Source organism: Squalius cephalus (genome assembly GCF_949319135.1).
Source record: "Squalius cephalus genome assembly, chromosome: 19".
NCBI classification, from domain to species: domain Eukaryota; kingdom Metazoa; phylum Chordata; class Actinopteri; order Cypriniformes; family Leuciscidae; genus Squalius; species Squalius cephalus.
The window spans coordinates 25,044,030-25,058,993 of record NC_137140.1 but is presented as its reverse complement, the minus strand read 5'-3'; the positions used below and the strand labels follow the sequence as shown (position 1 = coordinate 25,058,993).

General features: G+C 38.3%; 1 protein-coding gene across 2 annotated transcripts in view; it reads right to left on the bottom strand.

The window, feature by feature from the left end:
• Nucleotides 1-3,216: 3,216 nt before the first annotated feature.
• Nucleotides 3,217-14,964, bottom strand: part of adgra1a (adhesion G protein-coupled receptor A1a) — a 33,154-nt gene continuing 21,406 nt past the window's right edge. For both annotated transcript variants that reach the window (XM_079851855.1, XM_079851854.1), the window contains 5 exons: nucleotides 11,969-12,096; nucleotides 8,614-8,737; nucleotides 7,278-7,429; nucleotides 6,284-6,379; nucleotides 3,217-6,074 (listed from right to left, as the gene is read on the bottom strand). In XM_079851855.1, coding sequence (XP_079707981.1) covers nucleotides 4,607-6,074; nucleotides 6,284-6,379; nucleotides 7,278-7,429; nucleotides 8,614-8,737; nucleotides 11,969-12,018 — 1,890 coding nt within the window. In that variant the 5' untranslated portion in view covers nucleotides 12,019-12,096 and the 3' untranslated portion in view covers nucleotides 3,217-4,606. The remainder of the gene's footprint in view (nucleotides 6,075-6,283; nucleotides 6,380-7,277; nucleotides 7,430-8,613; nucleotides 8,738-11,968; nucleotides 12,097-14,964) is intronic.

Below are 14,964 nucleotides of genomic sequence, written 5' to 3'. Positions count from 1 at the left end.
GGAAGGATGGCAGCCCATTCCATGAGAAATGAAGCATTAACACACAAAGATTAGAAATGGAAGGAAAAAGAGAATAGACTTCTCTGGTTAAACTATTGTTATGCAGTCACCATTTTGTTTCACAGTTCAATAAGCAGATAAAGACAAATTCTGCTGTATTTAAACTTAAATGAACTATATATTTAGTAACTGCAGAAGTAATACCTAATTTGTAATTTTTCAATGTTTTTAATATGCTACAATATGATAATGTTTGAAATGTAATTATCAAAAACATAAAGCTTATTAAATTTGTATATAATTTAACTAAATGTGTGTGTGTGTGTGTGTGTGTGTACACCATACCATATATATGTGCATATGCCATACAAATCAAAATAAATTCAAAAGATGTTATCCAATAACAAAACATTGGATCATTAAACTTCAAAACTATTGAGATGGAAAAAATATCACAAATATTGCAGATCAGCTGAAGTCAAGATGAATGAGATTCAATAAATGTTCAGATGTATTGTTAACAGAAAAAAATACTAGTGATGGTGGGGGCACCTTGGCCCATCTTGCCCTACATTTGACATTATATAATCAATAATTCCAAAACGTCAAAAAAGAAAAAGAGCCATCCTTACATTTTAATCAAAGGAGGCTATTTATAACATACCTGTCCACTTCTCCATCTCACCACACTGTTCTATTCCTATCCTTTGCCATCCCCCGCCTATGGATCTATTTATCCTCCTTCCTCTTCAGTACATCATTTTCACTGCTCCCTCCCCCTCCCACTCTCTCTCTCTCTCTCTCTCTGATAGCTTGTCAGAACTGCGTTCTGTCCATTACCATTCAAACCAAAACCAGAACATCAGAGAGTAGCCACATGCCCGCATCTATATAAGGCACAAAATAAATAGGTCACACAGTCCCATGAAACTCTAAATAAGTAATGTCAAAGGGCGAAGTAATTGTCATTTTTTTAGTGGTACTCAGATACTATCTGATTCAGAAGGCTGTGGACTGTCGTATAACCACTACGCAAGTGTTAAAGTCAGCATAAGTTGGAAATTGTGAAATGGCTTCTCAAAAAAAAACAAAAAAAAACAAAGGTAGGGCAGGACTTGTATTGTTACTCAGGAATGAATTATTGTCACAGTGCACATTTTTCGCCCTCACTATCGTTTACAAAATCAAAACAGTTTTTAATAACGAACAATTTGTTAGTCATTTTGTTATTAACAGTGCCACAGTCTTAGGATGATTTGTCTGAGATGATAGTTTGATGAATCTGCATTTGGTCCTATGACACAAGCCCAAATAAACTCCCTGACCTGAGCCTGTCAAAGTGTGCATTCTGCTGGACAGTGTTAAAGTCCACCAGCAGATGGAAGTGAGGAGCAGCTCCCCTGCAGTTCTGACGCGATTAGAAGCGAAGGCGCTCGTCTCCACAGAACATTTTAACCCAATGGGTTACTCAGTGAACTCCACATTGCTTATTATCATTTAGCCGTGTGAACTAGTTTGGCTTGAATGCATTTTGCTGATTGTCTTCCACTTCAACAAATGACCTACTCACCCTTGCATTCTTCTGCTTTTCTTCTCGATTTGGATTCTTACATATAAGGCCTCTTCAATTAAACAAAGGATTTTTTTTTTTTTTTGTCTGTGTGTCAAGAAGTCTATTAGTCAGGACCTCAAGAAGCCTTGTGGGCAACTAAGTGTGGGCAAATGTTCAGTATAAAACATTGAAAAGTTCCCAAGCATGTACCAGTGGTAACCTCTCACAGCTGTTGAGCTGGAGGCTAAAAACTCCTTTAGAGGCTGGCAGTTGTTCATCATCTCTTGGTTCCTACAGTTCCGAGCCGATGTCAGAGTCCTTGACAACAGAATGTGTGAGCAGGGATCAGCTGCAGAACGGGGAGGACTGATGAATAAACAATGGTCCAGGCCCTGCAGCTCTGAAGGCTGTCAGCAAGAGCTGAGACGCAGCCATGATAAGCACACGCCCGACTCAAGGCGAAGGCGATGCCTTTTCTTCCTGCTGAGTTCAGGGATGATTTTGACAAAGCGCACTGGCCTTCACACAACACTGCGAATGGGCGGAATGAGAAATAGATCTAGTTAGGGAAGCACTCAGGCAACTTTGAGCATTATGCATTGCATTTTCGCACAGAACTTTGAAGCCTCTAGAAAGAGAGAGAGAGAGAACAGGACCACAGCATCAGGTGATAAAATACATTTATTGGAAATTGTGGCAAATGTAAAAAACAAAACAACTGGCTTTGGGTCAGGTCAGAGCACAAATCATGTACTCACCAAAAAAAAAAAAAAAAAAAACCTGTAGTTCTTTCATATGCTATCAATGACAGGTGGGTTATGTAGGTGAAGATAAAGCACAACACCTGGCAAATCAGGCAGCTAGACAAATTTCATTTCCTCCAGGGATTCAAGGGAGGTCTTAATAGTATCCATGTGTTACACACCTGCAGAAAGCATGGGTGAGGGGCATTTCTTTTTAAAAAATAGTTTTTTTATTATTATAATTTGGTGACACTCTGGGGGCCAATAGCCAATATTAATTCCATGCAAATTTATATCTTGTGTGGTTGTACTTGTGAAAAATGCAACATGATCCCTGAGCTCACAAAGAAACACAACATAAAGAATTTTCCAGATGTTCCACATGATGCTTCGGTTGGCATTAAATATTATTAAGATTAAATAATGGCACATAGTATTAAAAACCAAATGAGACAAATACGATCACATGGTATTGAATATATATATATATATATATATATATATATATATATATTACTCCTTAAATGTGCACAGAATCAAGTAGCTATTTGCAGATTTCTGTGATCATGTGTTTGTCTTAATTTAAATCAAGAAAAAATAGAATATGCTCACAAAATCACATATTAAGTTTAATGAAAAGACAAAGTTGCATCTGCACCCACTTGTATTTTATAAATCAGGTGTGTTGATTCAAATGAAAAAATAAATAAATCAAGAATAAATACTGTAACATTCAATAACCAAATCACATATCAAGTTCAATTAAACCCAGGCCAAAACTAATATCAACAGTTTTACTGAAAAAAAAAAAAAAATCTAATTTACATAGTGACACTCTTTAGTGATTTACTTTTTAGTGGCATTATGTAAAATTGATTCATTTCATTTCAGAATTCAGTAAAAAAATGTAAATATTGCATGTCTAATGTTTCAATGAACTTACTAAATGATTTACCAATTATTACTTACAATATGAGTTGATGCAGATACAGAATGTTTTTGGAAGCTCAGTTGTCAAACGATCAGTGGGTAAACGTAAACTGTTCAAATCAGACAGTTTTTATGAGCAAGGTGAGTTGGCACAGTGATATAAACTGTTATAAGTCTCCTTTCTTCTAATGTAGAAAGTGAAGCCCTCCATTTTTTGCCACAGAATAAATACCATGAGTGTTTCCAGTAAGCTTAGATGCTTTACTGTCAAACACATGAATGTGTGTAGCCCATTAGACATGTAAATGATTGCTTCCTAGATTACAGTGAACATGCTTAAGTTTAGTGCAAGATAAGACTTTTGATCAACGCAAAACTGATGGGTTCTGTAAGGCCATTGACTTGAACTGATCTGCACCTCATTGCCAGTAACTAAATACTGTATGTGCATACATCACATGTGCAGTTCAAAATGCATTCTGACTGGGCACCTCCCTTCATGATTTGTCACCATGGAAACACAGGGAGACTATTTGTTTGCTGTTTTTATGTCTGTAGAAGAAAAAAAAAAGAAAAAAATTACAGCTTCGTTTTGACAACCACACACCATTACCAACATATCACAGACTACTTGGTACTTTGGGCTAGATCTCAGTTTTAAAAAGTTGCATTTTCATTATTGTACTATTTGGCACATATAACTCACATATGTTCATTGATTCATCTTAATTTCCGCAGTGATAATTCACAGTTTTCTTTCAAAGTGAAAATCTAATTAAATGCTGGTGTTTTCACACTTGGCGATCATTTAGAGTTTTTTATTTATTTATTTATTTTTTACTAAAATGCAAAACGGAAATGTGGGAGATTTTGGCTCTAAAATAGAGGACTCATCTTGCTATCTGGTATATACACACACAAGCATGTTGTCACATGCAAATAGACATATACACATGCATTCACTTCTTTCTTACCTACTAAACGCACACACACACACACACACACACATCCACAACAACATAATTGCACATTATGTTACCATACCCAAAAACACATGTACAAAAATCAGTTTGATTATAAAAGACCATCCAAATTAAAATGTATGGCATGTGATCTTTGCTGCCATATCAAAATGTCAAGAGAACAAACCAAATGGAGCTGGGATGAGACATGAAATGAAGTCTGAGAAGAGGTAAGCAGAGGTTCAAACCTCTTTAAAGGGGAAGAGAAGGTTTATGGGGCGGGTGAGAGAGGGAAGTCACAGCAGAGGGACTACACAGTAGCTTAGCTCAGAGAAGAGAGGGCCTTTGGGTAACAGCCCTGGGACTACACAGTAGTTTAGCTCAGGCGAGAGAAACAGGTTAGCACGTAATTCACAAGCCTACACGGTTGTCTCGTTTTTCCAAGGTCCAGTCCTAATGTTACCCGTGGAATCCGAGGCAAGTAGGTAGTCCTCCTGCTGACTACTGTTCCGGCTCAGCGTCCCTCGCCGGCTGAGGGTGCCTTTCCTGCCAAGCGTGGCCTGGGAGCATGACAGAGATGCCCGCGGAGGTGTTATATCCAAGTGCAGCATGGCGTCGTCCTGTTTATCTGCCATTTTTGCGCAACTGTACATCAGCGGTCCCATGTCAGGATCCTCCGCCTGGCAAGAGCTGACAAACGGTTCAGCTTTAGGGCAGCATATGCTCGAGAACGGGTCTGCTTTGGCACAGCACATGTGTCTGTGGCAGGAGAGCTGACTGTCCAAGTGCCCGCTATGGCAGGAGAGGCTATCGTGAAGGCCGTGTGAAGCCAGACTCTCGAGGTGAGGACTAGGACTGGGGCAGTGTAGCTGGTTGTCCGGATGGGGGCTGTGACAAGAGAGTTGAGTATCCAAGTGTGACGTGTGGCAGGTTAGAGGGTTGTCCAGGTGCACATTGTGGGGGCTGTCCAAATGGGAGCTGTGCACGCTGCTATCCATGCTGGTGGAGGTCATGTGGTAAGAATAGTCCCTGAGGCAGGGCCGAGGTCGGTTGAAGGATCGAGTCTTAGACCTGTCCTTTAGGCAGCTTTGCAGGGGAAGGGTTGGCCGGGGAAGTTCATCAGTGAGAGACTGTGTAAGGGTCGCATTCCCGATCGAAGAGGGACTGTGAAGCGTAGCACAGCAGGTGCTCATATGGTTCTGGGTGGAAGGCAGAGTACCCAACTTACAGTGTGGCGATGGGGAGTGGAGGTGAGGGGAGAGTAGAGGTTTACCCAGGCAGGACGAGTCGACCTGGCAGTGGATTTGATTCTGCCCGTGGGACGGGGTATGGCTGTGACTTTGTGTGGCGGGGACGGCGTTCCCTGCCGCTTCCCCATTGACCTCCACCTTTGGTTTGTTGGGGCAACAGGCCCACCACCGGTGCCACACGTCGTCACGTTTGGCACAGTGCTGAATCAGCAGAAAAAGCCCCAATGTGACTGAAAATGCTCCGTACAGGCAGCTGAAGATCATGTCCAGAAAATGACCCTGTGATACAGCCAGCGCGCCAAAAGCCCAGGTGGCCAGGAAGAGGAAGAGCGTAAAGGCGGTGGCCCTCAGCTGAGCTTTGAAAGAGTGCTCGTTGGCCAACATAGACGCTGTGATGGCTGTGCAGCCTGTGTGCTCACCGTGCTCACCTGGCTCTCCACTGACGGCGTGGCAGTGTCCGATTTCAGCCACGGCTAGACGCTGCTGTTCTTCGGTCATGGCCTTGAGCTCGTACTTGCGCTCCGGGTGCCGCTTTAGCTGCACGAATGTGATCAGAAAGTAAATGCACATTACCAAGACCAAGAAGGCAGTGGGTCCGTAGAAGCCGCCCAGACTGGGCTTCCAGGCCATCCAACAGCTGCAGCACAGATAGAGACAATAATTCAACTGACAGGGTTGGTACCACTCTACATCTAATAACAGACCTCATGCTAATTTATAGCATTAATTAAGACACATCTCCCGGAATCAGTGACATTTAGTGATTTCTTACTGGCTTGGTAAAAATGGAGTAAACATACTACAATTGACAGCTAATTAGGCACTGCCAGTAAATGTGATACTTACTAAGGGGCGTCATCTCTGCTACCATAGTTATCCAAGCTAACAGCAGCCGTAACGCCCACTATGATTAGGGGTACCCCACCACTGACCAGATAAAACCTTACAAAGAGGTCAAAGAGGAGAAAATGGGGTTAAAAAAGACAGAAAAACAGATTTTCATTATCTGATCAAAATGATACCTGTCTAGGGATGGCAGTTGTAAAGTATCTAATTAAGTATCTATCTATCTATCTATCTATCTATCTATCTATCTATCTATCTATCTATCTATCTATCTATCTATCTATCTATCTATCTATCTATCTATCTATCTATCTATCTATCTATCCATCTATCTATCTATCTATCTATCTAATAGATTCTAAATCTGCAAAACTTCAAGCTTTTAGAACTATACTACTAGCTTTCTATTCAGGCTTCCTCGAGCCAACATCAAAGTTTTGTTCACAAAATTGATTATGATTATGATAATAATTAATTAATTATTAATTATGAAATCATTTTTATTTTTATTTTGACTGAACATTATCAAATCACAGAGAAATTGCATTCAATTCTTAAAAGAAAAAATATATACACTACTGTTCAAAATATTGGGGTCGGTAAGATTTTTTTTAAACAAATGAATACTTTTATGCAGAAAGGAATAAAATCAAAAGTGACAGTAAATACATTTTTAATGTTGCAAAATATTTTTAATTAGTTCAAATAAATGCTGCTCTTTTGAGTCACAGGAATTAGTCTTTTGAGTTTGTTCGCCATCACAGGAATACATTACATCTTAAAATATATTACAATAGAAAACAGTTATTTTAAAGTGTAATAATGTATCACAATATTACTGTTTTTAATGTTTGTTTGTTTTTAAATGCACCCTTGGAAAACATGAGAGATTCTGAGAAATCCTAAGTACTCCTGATTTTTTTTGAAAAATAACCCCAGTTCTGAATTAGAATTCTCAATCTTTAGTGAATTCATGGACATTCATGCTGTGTACCTTAAAATGGTGGCTTTAGGGCGTGCTTGTGTGGGAGGGTCCCTGTCCTGAGGTATGGGCGGAGCCTTGGACACCTCCTTGCAAATATTTCTGGCAGTGAAGAGCAACCATAGCATGCTAGAGAGGGAGGAGTAGTGCAAGATAATGCCAACCTGTCAACGAACAAGATGAAATATTAAACATTGAAAGCTCACTCATAGAGGGCAGACTGGCACAGAAAACTGAAGCAGAAGTGTGTGTGTAGCCGCCTTGGTGTGTGAGGAAGGATGCACTGAGGGGGAGTTTGAGGTAATCCTCCTCAGACAGTGAGGTCATGCTGTTGTCCTCTTTGGTCCAATGCACTTACTGCATAAAAGAAATCTTCCTACCCATCCGTTCATATAAGATAAACATGACTTTTATATGGGGTACTGGATGTAAATGATTATGTGCTGTGAGTATCAGTCGTGTTTTTTCAATAAATTGTGTAAATGTATAAAAAATAAATGTATTCATATTTACATTTAGGAAGATGTAAATAAATGTTAGAACAAATGTTAGTCACATAAATACATTAACTATTTAAAATTAAACTAAATATTTAGATTATGCAAATGATTCCTAAGCAATGTGAATGAGATGATCTAGCATGAATGCTTCCAGAACCAGACAGGTGTACTCAAGAACACAAACTCTTAAACAGTTGTCTTTTTCATCATACAGCTTGAAATAGCGAGTAAGCAGCAAAACACTTCCCTGCAATTCAATACATTTCTCTTCCTGTCATTCCAATTCAAATTCAATTCACAACCCTGATACTGTCATGTTTTTATTTGAAATATTTGACAAATTACATGTTTCTTTTAATTCTTGATTAATATGAAAGAGGAAGAATTTGACAGTCATCACTGCCCTGCTGTAGATATACTGTGTACGGGCCGCATGTCTAATGCATGTTCATTATGCGTCCAGTCATAAATCTGATGCTTTTAAACCTTTACTGACAGAGAATCAACTGCTGTCATTAAGTAAAATGTGTTTAATAAGCATGCAGCTATAAACATAATCAAATTAATCTAACTCACTGATCCAGGCTGGAAAATGTCTCTGATGAAGGAATAAGTGCTACACTTTGAAAGGCTATGGCAATCCGAGAGCCCCAGTGCATTAGCCTCTCACCACTGAGCAGCCCTGCCAAACAAAGCCCTCTGTGCCTTAGTAAATGGCGACCATGCTAATTCAGGAGTCAAAGAGGCCATATGCTACAGTGACTCTGAGCTGAGAGCCACAGACACAGTGCATGAATAATGTGGTTCGCTCAGGCCAAAGAAACAGGGTAGAGAACTGGGAGACTTACCACTTGACAGATCACAGGGTACTTGATCTGGTTGATGCCCCCTGCAAACACCCCAAACGTCACGGCAGTGTGGAAGAGGAAGTTGAGGAGCATGTGCCATCCTTTCCTGCTGATTCGGATTATGCTGCAGAGACACACACACTCATGTCAGATGAAGAGACAGTTGCGCCATGAGTAATACATCAACAGCTTACCACTGAAGGGGACAAGTAACTGCCTTTGAAGCGCAATGCTATGACTAAAGAATCTTTTTGACCCCGTCTGCAAAGTGTCTCAAAGTAGAGTGGCTCACTAAATTTGGCACCGACCCTCTAAGGTTAGAAGTGGCCCCCTCTCCACAGAGCAAGCATTACTCACTGGAAATAACTGTGACAGTTAGGGGTGATGATACTATAAATATTGGCGGTCTGACTCAGGATCACAGCAATATCGTGGCAGACTGTCCCAAAAACAATCCTTACTGTGACCTTCCAGTGTTAGTACTGGTGCTCCAAATATGTTTTCAGTGGAGGAAAGACAATATAAAAAGGCACTATGTAAAATGTAACATTTCACTAGTAAACATCACTGAATTCTGGCTGCAGAAAGACATTAGACCAAAAAGTATATTATTAATGTATTGGTATTTGGCTAATATTAGTCATCTTTATTTATCAGTACCAGTAGTCCTGTTGATATTTATTGGCCAGTGTTTATTTAAATGTGGATTCATTTCAAACTAATTTCAGCTCCAAATTGTCCTTGTTAATTTATCCATTATACCAACCCAGTGGAAAGAAAAATAAAAAATGAGATCTCTTTAACATCTCCTAGACATAAATGAGGTTACTTTAAAATTAAATGGAGACTTTTGCTTGAGTCTCCTGCTTTTCACACTTGTCTCATGAGACAAAAGCTCAACAACATCACACACTGTGCTAATATTTGCCTTCTTTGCTAGAGACTCTAAAATGTGTCTCCTTTAAAAAGGTAGAAGAGACCTCAATAAAATTAGACACTGTGCTCAGATTTCCCACTAAATTAAAGACTTTGGTGGTCTCATTTTGATCTCCTTTCAGTTTCAGACGAGATTTCGAAAACATCACACACTATGCCAAGGTTTTTCTACTAAGCTACAGACTCTGGAGGTCTCATTTTTGTCTCCTCTAAAGTTTAGAAGAGATCTTAACAACATCACACACTGAGCTCAGATTTTTCTCCTTAGCTAGAGACTCTAAAGCTCTCACATTCATCTCCTCCTAAGTTCAGAAGAGATTTCTACAACATCACACACTGTGCTCAGATTTTCCTCCTTAGCTAGAAACTCGGAAGCCCTCACGTTTGTCTCTAAAAGTTAGAAGAGATCTTAATATGAACTCAATATGAGCATTTCTACCATATGTATTAATAATCATATTAGTTAAGGATTGAGTCATAAGGGATTCAATGTACCTTTCAGCAAAGTAAGCTCCAGGGGGACTGTTCCTTTAGAATGACTTCTGAAAATCAGTTCTGATAAAAGCACCAGGTACATTCCTGTTTCCAAGAACAAATGATGTGCCCTGTGCACATAAACTGTGCTGGTCTATTTTATGCGAACAATTAAGATTAATTCTAATCTAAACCATTTTACTCTTAATAAAGGCTCTGAATTTATTTATTTTTTAACTTCATTTAGTGCCTTTCAAGTACTTGACTTGGTGCACACTTTGGAAAGTTGTTGAGATCTCTCTAAACTTTAGAGGAGACTAAAGTATGAGAAAGTCAGAGTCTCTAGCTAAGGAGAAAAAATCTGAGCACAGTGTGTGATGTTGAGATCTCTTCTAAAACTTTAATGGAGACCATTGTGAGAGTGATAAAAAAATGTTTCAGGAGACAAGTTTGAGAAGCAGGATAGGAGACTCAATCAAAAGTCGCCATTTGATGTTTATGTAACCTAATTTCTGTCTAGGAGAAACATTTGGGATGTTAGAGATCTTATTTTTGATCTTTTTTTCCTTCTGGGTAGTCTCAAACTTAATCCACACCATTCAAATCAAACACAATATACATGCATTGTCATTGAAGTTAAATTTAAACTAGTAACCCTTGATATTCTGAAATGTATAATGCTATTTAAGTTACAGTTTCAGTATTTACATTACTGAAAAAAAAAAATAAATAAAAAAAAAAAAATATATATATATATATATATATATATATATATATATATATTACATGTTTCTCCTAAAATAAAATTGAAGACATCTGAAGACAAAGCTGATACCTAAATGAGACATAAGAGAATAATCAGCCCTTAGTATTCTGAGCTTAGAGAAACCTCTGCCACAGCCTTGTGGGCAGCACATCGACATCGAGACACAACTGCACATCAGACAGCAGGATTTCAAGTCCCAGCTAAAGGGACTTTTCCTGCTCCTGTTCCCTTCTTGCCTCTCCCATTGTTTCCTGCCTACTGTCCTGTCCATTAAAAGTGAAAACCCCCAATGTAATCAAAAAAGAAAGAAAGAAAGAGCAACCTTTGAGCAATACATTTTTAGAATGGACTTTTGGAAGAGATTACAGCAAGACAATAAAGAGATGGTCTATGTTTCTTCTACCAAATTCTCAGTTTTGACTAATTTTCTTTTTATATTATTTCTCGTCTCACTTGTCTCTACTATATATAAACATTAACTAAATAACATAACATGTAACAAAACACACTAATGTATATTACTTAAACCTAATTAAACCTTTTACAGTTTTCATCTGTGGACCACAAAACCAGTCACATGGGTCATTTTTTTTAAATTGAGATGTCTACATCATCTGGAAGCTGAATAAATAAGCTTTCCATTTATGTATTGTTTGTTAGGATAGGACAATATTTGTCCGAGATACAACTATTTGAAAATCTTGAATCTGAGGGTGCAAAAAATCGAAACATTGAGAAAATCGCCTTTAAAGTTGTCCATTTATGTTCGCGATTGTGCTGCATTCACTCACAAAAATAAATGTTTTATATATTTATGGTAGGAAATGTACAAAATATCTTCATGGAACATGATCTTTACTTAATAGCCTAATGATTTTTGGCATAAAAGAAAAATCGATAATTTTGACCCATACAATGTATTGTTGGCTGTTTTGTGATTCAGGGTCACAGTAAGGAAACTTACAGTTTGCATTTGGTGAGCATAGGAGACTTCTTTCAAAAACCATTAAAAAAATCTACTGACCCCATACTTTTGAACTGTCGTGTATATGATATAATATCAGTCAGAATGTCAATATCAGTGCATGCTCAACTCTAATGAACTAACAGTTATTTTTTTCAGATCTATGCTGTATTTAATCATTTATGTCACTGGTGCAGCTTAATTATAGTACATACCTGTGGTGTACAATGTATGTCATGATAGAAATCAGCAGGCAGAGCAACATCACTGCAGTGCAGGCGTACACCACTGGGTGCAGATAATCCCCTGGATATGGAGGAAAGGACAGCACCCTCTTTAAATCCTGTCAATAAAATCAGAATATGAGATGACTTTTTTAAAAGAACATGTCAGATGATAAAAATGCAATAGTCTTTATATTGTACATGCACATTTCCCTAATTTGTTTCTATATATTTATTAATGCACATTGTTCGTGTCCATCTTTGGTTGCAGACTTTTAACTGACTCTTCATACCACTTTGTTCATGTAGTGCTTGAAAAAGTCAGTCTATTGGTGATGAAGTATGTGTTATGGTACAGATGCACAACATGAATAAAAGTTGTTGGATTTAAGAAGCTGACCAGTAAAACAGTTATATCTATTTTGATGTGAAATAAGAGGAAGAACAAAAAGGGGTGAGTGGGAGGGGGAGACCAGAAGAAAGAAAAACAATAGGAGAGGAGAGTCTCGTCCCTTTGAGTCAAAGACTACACCCCCATACGCATCAATCTCTTTCAGCATGTCTATTTTATCACCCAGCCCGAAGATTTCCTTTGTTGTGTGCCTGAAGGGCTCCTTCCCCTCTGGAAAGCAGCACCACAGATGTACATGCATTTCTTTTCACTCCAACAGACAAAATACACTCTTAAAAATAAAGGTTCTTTATTGGTATCAATGGTTTCACGAAGAACCTTTAACATCCATGGAACCTTTCTATTGCACTAAAGGTTCTTTATAGTGAAAAAAGGTTCTTTGGATTATTAAAATGTTCTTCACACTAAAAATTATTCTTTTTAAGAACTGTTCACTGAAAGGCTCTTTGGGGAAGAGCCTTTTTTTCTCTTTTTTTAGAGACATTTACAGCAGCACCATCTTTGCAAAAATATCTTTCCAAGAAATTTCAGTAGACTGCATGAGCCGTGGAAAATGCTAGGTGATCTAGGAGCTTTATATTGCGTTTTACAGTGGATGCCATAGAAAACATGGTAATACTATTCCTCACAGCCTCACTTTCATACCTGTCATGGCGCTGCTCTGAATTAGGTCTATTGCATCGATGCGATAACTCCCTTTTGGAATGTTATTTTTAAGAGTGTACGCTCCACATTAAAACAGCCACTTCCCTTTAGTCTCCATCTTTAAACGAGAGAATAACATGCAGACGTCATTCAACACTTCCTTCAATCTTCAGCAAGTTATATTTAGGTAAAAAGAAATAATCAGAATTATATTATCTACAAGATTGCCCATTACAAAAATAAAAGACAGCCTTTAACTAGGACATATCAATTTGGTCCATGAAGATATTAGCTATGAAAACATGCATAAAAAAAATAAAAAGAACCCTAAAATATGTCCTGCATTGTATATGATTTAGCTTGATAATATTTTTTGCACTTGTGTCCCTGTCTCCCAGAGTGCATGTCTGCTTTAATCCAAGGTGAGATCAGCACAATTGCTGCCCATTAATCAGATTCCCATAAAGCATCACTCAGCGTCACATTATTGATCCTTTGACCTCAGTTCTTCAGCAAAGATACCGTACCTTTAATGCCCTAAGACATCAAACCACTGTTGCACAGAAAGTTAATGCTGATAAATATCAACTCCTTTAGTGCCCCAAAGCATTTGAGAGAAAGTCATTTCAAACAGTTTGCCCATAAAACGTTTATCAAGGCTTTGGGGTACGCTACAGTCAGAGTTTGCTCTAAATAAAGATCTAATCAGGGTCACCTCACTACAGGAAAATCTAGGAATTTCACAGAACACTCCTTTAGGATATTTATTTGACATCTCTCTATACTAACTCTATCTCTTTCTCTATACACCCCCTCCCTGTTTTAGCCTGGTCATTCACACCTCAGCTTTGAAAAAGACTAAAAAAATGGGTGTGTAAAGCTGTGGAAAAGTGTAGAGGGAGTGTACAACCAATAAAACACAGACATGCAACACATTATTCAGAAAAAAGAATATTAAAATATGAGTGGAGGAAAAAACAACAACAACAACAACAGAGTTGGGGTAATAAAGAATATATGGTGCTGGTTCAAGTTTGGAGCAGGAGAGTATGTGAATTATGAACGTAAAAACTTGAAACACACTCCGGTTCGTTAACTTATTGTTACGAATTAAATATTGTTACAGACATATTTTCTGTATGTTGGTAGTCAAACTCCAGTTCTGACCTCATCACGGAGAAAATGCAAACAACACTGTACTGAGGAAACATACACTTATGAAATTTGTGACCGAACGCAATGCTTAACAGACAGAGGTGAACGAACAGCGCCGAGCCGGACTTGTCACATTTGAATTCTCAGCTGTAATGCGATCTCGTGTGTAATACAGCGCAGTGATGCCACGCCAGTCAATCACCACTCTTTGCGTTTTAAACCGGATATGGCTCAGAAAAACGAAAAAATAACCATCTTTCTCTTAATAATAAACATAATGAGTGCTATTGTTTTCATTGACGTTTAACCTGTACATATCTGTTAACATCTCAAAAAATGTGTTTTGGGGTTTTATGACCCTCTGCTAACATTCTGTGAACTGACTCTCTTTCTTCAAGTAGTAACAATCCAGACCTGTCGATAGCACATTTGGTGCCAGAAGTGTAAATGCAATCACAATATCACAGACCTGGAAAAAGAAAACTAAATATACTATGTGGATGCAAGAACTGATAAAACATGACATCTAAAATCAGTTTTAAAATATGTGCCATTGAGAGACAAATTGTTGGGAGTTTTGAGAGGGCGATCATATGAAAACTGACAGATCCAATTCAAAAGCAAATGGAGGCAGTGAAACAATGGGAAAGGACCGGCTGCTGTCACTAAGACACCATGCTTTCTCACTCAGACAGACTGTGCTTGGATTCAATATGATTAGCGAAATAGCTTCTATATCGCTATAGCCTATAGCTCTTAAATTGATTAGGGTATA